The following is a 5,863-nucleotide window of genomic DNA, read 5'->3' on the forward strand; positions in this document are numbered from 1 at the left end:
CATAATCATTATCACTGAAAGAAATCACCAAGGGTAAAGATCAAAGATAAAAGTTAGAAAAAGAATTGCACACACAGAGAGAAGAACTCAAAGAAAAATCTGGAAGTGACAATTTAACCAAGAAATATTTGCTGAAGAATTAAAAATGCTAAGTATCAAACACAAACTGAAACGGGGAATAGGTAAGATCTGAAGCATCATCATGTCCACAAACTGTCATTGTTGTCAAATTTCATATTTACCCAAAAAATGTGCTTCAATAGGAAAGAACCAAGATTCTAAGAAAGAAATCATGGAAAATAATGACAAAGGGATCTGTACAAAATAAAAAACAGAAATGATGAGGAAACATAATATTGTAGAGACACACAACAGGATAATCCATTAGTACATTAATTTGCTCTCTCAGCTTGAAGTATTTTTCCCCTCCTCTGTTCTAGTGAAATAACCATAAAAACTTTGGAATTTGCTTCTAGGAAACAATCTCAACTCTGACTTCTCTAAAAATCTAAGTCTTCCCTGAGAGGGAGACATGAGACTAATGCTTTGAGTGAGACAGTGTTAGGCAATCCAGAGGACTGGAGGAGACTTTCTAAAACAAAGGGAAGGGACAAGAATTGGAAGTAGGATTAAACATGGAAGAGAGTTAGCCCCATATGCGACTGCATATGAATTCCAATGAGATGCTTACAGAAGAAAATAAACAAGCACCACAAATAATAAATAATAATAATAATGAAGTCCTTTTCAAGAAAATCTATGGTCACTGTGAGAAGCAGCTGACTCATCTCGAAGAAACAATTGACTTAAACCAGAGGACCACCTTCAGAAAAACTGTATCAAATAGCAGAGAAATTTCAGTGACACTGCCAACAACCTTGGATTAATTAGTTCCTCCCCAGTGTGATGATAACACTAACATTCTTGTGTAAACTAACAGAATGGGGAAGGAGATTCCAGAGGTGAGTGCCATGCTGTAGGTGGAGGCTTAAAGCAGATCTGAGTCTTAGCGAAATTAAGGAATGTGACATTTTTGCAGGTCAATATTTTGGACTAAAATTCATAACAATCGTCCCTCCTCTCGAGCTTCTGCCCAGGGCGGCCGCGCGAGAGGGAGGCCGAGATGGTAAATGAGATCGGCAAGGCTCAGGCCACGCGGCCTGGTGGCGCCACAATCTTCGGGAAGATCATTCACAAGGAAATCCCAGCCAAAATCATTTTTGAGGATGACCAGTGTCTTGCTTTCCATGACATTTCCCCTCAAGCACCAACTCATTTTCTGGTGATACCCAAGAAACATATATCCCAGATTTCTGTAGCAGAAGATGATGATGAAAGTCTTCTTGGACATTTAATGATTGTTGGCAAGAAATGTGCTGCTGATTTGGGCCTGAAGAAGGGTTATCGAATGGTGGTGAATGAAGGTTCAGATGGAGGACAGTCTGTCTATCATGTTCATCTCCATGTTCTTGGAGGTCGGCAGATGAATTGACCTCCTGGTTAAGCTTGTTTTAGGGTTGATTTTCCCTCCTCTAGGCAGTGGTCAATATTTCCCAGTTCTGTAGGTTAAACAATATACTTCCTTTTGCCTATATATGGAGAGATTGAGGAAATAATTTTTAAAAGCCATACATAATAAAAGACAATGTTGCATGGTTAAAACAACAACAACAAAAAAAATAAAATTCATAACAATCCCAAACTTTTAGATAAAAGAAGTTAGAGTTACTTAGCTTTGGGGCACCAACGAGAGTTGGGCGTCCAGCTCTTGATTTTGTCTTGGGTCTTCATCTTGGGGTTGTGAGATTGAGCCCCTCAGCAGTTTCCATGCTCAGTGTGGAGTCTGCTTAAGATTCTCTCTCTCCCAAGGGGAACCCTCTTCCACTGTTGGTGGAAATGCAAGTTGGTGCAGCCTCTTTGGAGAACAGTGTGGAGATTCCTCAAGAAATTAAAAATAGAACTTCCCTATGACCCTGCAATTGCACTCCTGGGTATCTACCCCAAAGATACAGATGTAGTGAAAAGAAGGGCCATCTGTACCCCAATGTTTATAGCAGCAATGGCCATGGTCGCCAAACTATGGAAAGAACCAAGACGCTCTTCAACGGACGAATGGATAAGGAAGATGTGGTCCATATACACTATGGAGTATTATGCCTCCATCAGAAAGGATGAATACCCAACTTTTGTAGCAACATGGACGGGACTGGAAGAGATTATCCTGAGTGAAATAAGTCAAGCAGAGAGAGTCAATTATCATATGGTTTCACTTATTTGTGGAGCATAACAAATATCATGGAGGACAAGGGGAGTTAGAGAGGAGAAGGGAGTTGGGGTAAATTGGAAGGGTAGGTGAATCATGAGAGACTATGGACTCTGAAAAACAATCTGAGGGGTTTGAATTGGCGGGGCGGGGGGGGGTGGGAGGTCAGGGTACCAGGTGGTGGGTATTATAGAGAACATGGATTGCATGGAGCACTGGGTGTGGTGAAAAAATAATGAATACTGTTTTTCTGAAAATAAATAAATCAATTTAACAAAAAAATAAAATAAAATAAAAAGATTCTCTCTCTCCCTCTCTGTCTGCCCCCCTCTCACATGTTTTCTCTATCTCTCTCTCTAAAATAAGTAAATAAAATCTTTATAAAAGAAGAGAGATGGCAGAATTTTGAAAGAACTTAGAATAAAAGGCAAAAGACAAATGTCCCAGTACAATGAGAAAGATAGAATTGCAAATAGAAATAAATCATATGCATTTTCATATGAATTAGGGTTCTCCAGAGAAGCATAACCAATAGGAAATACAGGGTATAAATATATCTAAGTATCTAAATATAGATATCTATACAAATAAATATATATATATATGTATACAACAATGGAATATTACTCAGCCATCAGAAAGGATAAATACCTACCATTTACATCAATGTGGATGGAACTGGCAGGTATTATGCTCATACATAAGCCAATCAAAGAAAAATAATTATATGGAATAATATCATGTGGCATATGAGAAATAAACACAGAGGATCACAGAAGGGAGGGAAAATTGAATGGGAAGAAATCAGAGAGGGAGACAAACCACGAGAGACTCTTGACACTGGGAAACAAACTGAGGGTTGCAGAAGACAGGGGGGATGGGGGGATGGGATAACTGGGTGATGGGCATTAAGGTGGGCACGCGATGTGATGAGCACTGGGTATTATGCACAACTGACAAATCAATGAACACTACATCTGAAATTAATGATGTAGTATACTTTGGCTAATTAAATTTAAATTGAAAAATAAAAACAAATTTACTTATATATACACAGAGAGAGAGAGAGAGAGACCATGCTCTACAGCCAGTAGGCTGAAGACCCAGAATAGTTTCAGTTCTAGCCCAAAGCAGTTCTGCTGGCAGAATTCATTCTTATTCTGGAGAGGTCAGTTTTTGTTCAGTTAAAGCCTTCAACTGACTGGATGAGACTTACCCATATTATGGAGGGTAATCTACTTTATTCAAACTCCACTGATTTAAATGTTACTCTTATCCAAAAAATACTTTCACAGAAACATTCAGAAGAATGTCTTATGAAATATCTGGGCACCATGGCCCAGCCAAGTTAACACATAAAACTAACCACATATCATATGTCTCCTAATGCCAGGGCAATTTCCATTTACCTATGTAAGATACCTGCAGCTGTAAATACTTGAGAATCCACTTTAGAGATCACTTGATATGTAAAACAGAGGAACAGATGTTAGATTATTGCAAATATTTTGAAACAATAGGTACATCTATACTTAAGGTTCCAGTGCAAAAATTTAAAGGATGAGGAATAAAAAACTGTCAAATAGTGCAAAAGTCTGAAAACTGATTTCTTCCCATTTCTTTATCATTTTATTTCTTCTCAGTGTTCCAGAATTCATTGTCTATGCACCACGCCCAGTGTTCCATGCAATATATGCCCTCCTTCATACTACCACCAGGCTCACCCAACCCCTCACCCTCCTCCCATCCAAAACCCTCAGTTTGTTTCTCAGAGTCCACTGTCTCTCATGGTTTGTCTCCCCCACCAATTTCCCCCAACTCACTTCTCCTCTCCATCTCCCAATGTCCTCCATCGAAAACTGATTTTAAAAGGATGTATCTTATAGTTTGTGAGAAGTCATTCTATTTTTCCTAAAACTGGGGGAAAGGGGCAAGAAAATAGTCAAGAGACCATTGACTGGCACAATAGATATAATTCTCTCCCACCTCACTCTTTTTCTTTTTTTGAGGTAGGCTCCAGGCCCAGCGTGGAGCTCAAACTCACAAACTCACAACCCTGAGAGCAAGACCTGAACTGAGACCAAGGGCTGGATACTCAATGGACTGGGCCACTCAGGCACTCTTCCCACCTCTCTTGTACCAGAAACTAATTTGACCCTCTCTTCCCCTTCTCAACTTCTAGGATCTAAGAGTCAGAGGGAATGAAACTAACCCATTGTACTTCACTAATGTGGCCCCCAGCTGATATTTGACAAGGGCCTAGAAACATTCTCTGCTAGGTACAATGAACCAAAGTAGCCTCAGCTAAATCCCTAACAACTTCAGGCCTTGAAACATGGCAAAAATTTGACGCATTAAAAAAATACAGTGTGACTTTCACTGGCATTATCCTCCATCTGTGTTCTACTGAATAAAAATCGGTAGACTAGCCCTTATTGTGTTAAATACTGTAGGAAATATCTCCATCAGATTTGCCTCCACATGGCTTCCTTGAACTGCCAAAAAGTTACACCTTATACTATTGTTCTTTAGTTTTTCTTTACTTTTTCAAAAAAGATTTTATTTATTTATTTATTTACTTGTTTACTTGAGAGAGAGAAAGAGAACATGAATGGAGGGCAGAGGGAGAGGGAGAGGGAGAAGTTGACTCCCCACTAAACAGGGAGCCTAATGCAAGGCTCATCCCAGGACCGTGAGGTCATGACCTAGGTAGACACTTAACAAACTGAGCCACCCAGGCATCCATATTGTTCTTTAGTTTTTCAACACAGATTTTAGATTTGCTCAAGCAGATCTCCTAATTCTCATAATGATATGTATGTGTTGATCTTTACCTTCAGAGCATGCAGTATATATACATAAGTTCTCTTCATAATGTTCATCATGGTTAGTGAATCTCTGAATTTAATCAACCTCTTTCCAAATAAGTTTATTTCCAATGTGTCTTTCTTAACAGGTTATCTTTCATTTTCTATCCTTATACATAAGTATCTCCCAGAAATAAATTCTAAGTTTCTTTTCATTCCAGTATCCTCACTGTATAATCATTTTACAAAGTTCACAAGCTCTAATTACCTACATAATATGAAGTAGAAAAATTCTTTCTATGACACCCCAATAAATAATTTTTCTGAGAGAAAAACTTCTGATCCGTGGCCTTGCCCTGCAATGGTACATGCATTTCAGGTTCCTCCATATACCTGAAACAGACTGTTGAGAACATCATGGAGCAGCACTAGTGTGAGGAGAGCAAAGTAAACATGTACACCGAGGAAGCCTCACACTGTAGCCAATTCCCAACTCCACTTTAATTCCCATCACCACCCCCCAAGAAACTGCTCAACCATTCATGATATTTGGTACTTAATACCTGAAGTACTTACAAAATATAGCCAATCATTATACTGGTTGAATGATAAAAGATAACTGGCAAAACTTAGTAGTATGCTGGAAAATTACTTTAACAAATACAACAGCCATGATTTCCATACTTTCAAAATATCTAAGAAATCTGTACTATCTGTTTGCCATCTAGCTGTCATTTAGAGAATTACTAAATTCTCTAAAACCAGAGTTTAAAATATGTAACACATGATTGTG

General features: G+C 38.7%; 1 protein-coding gene across 1 annotated transcript; it reads left to right on the forward strand.

The window, feature by feature from the left end:
• Positions 1–1,123: 1,123 nt before the first annotated feature.
• On the forward strand, positions 1,124–1,611 carry LOC122898771 (histidine triad nucleotide-binding protein 1-like). Its single transcript, XM_044236456.1, has one exon. The coding sequence runs from the start codon at positions 1,124–1,126 to the stop codon at positions 1,490–1,492; it is 369 nt and encodes a 122-aa protein (XP_044092391.1). The 3' UTR covers positions 1,493–1,611.
• The last annotated feature ends 4,252 nt before the right edge of the window (positions 1,612–5,863 follow it).

This window comes from Neovison vison, chromosome 1 (genome assembly GCF_020171115.1).
Source record: "Neovison vison isolate M4711 chromosome 1, ASM_NN_V1, whole genome shotgun sequence".
NCBI classification, from domain to species: Eukaryota; Metazoa; Chordata; class Mammalia; order Carnivora; family Mustelidae; genus Neogale; species Neogale vison.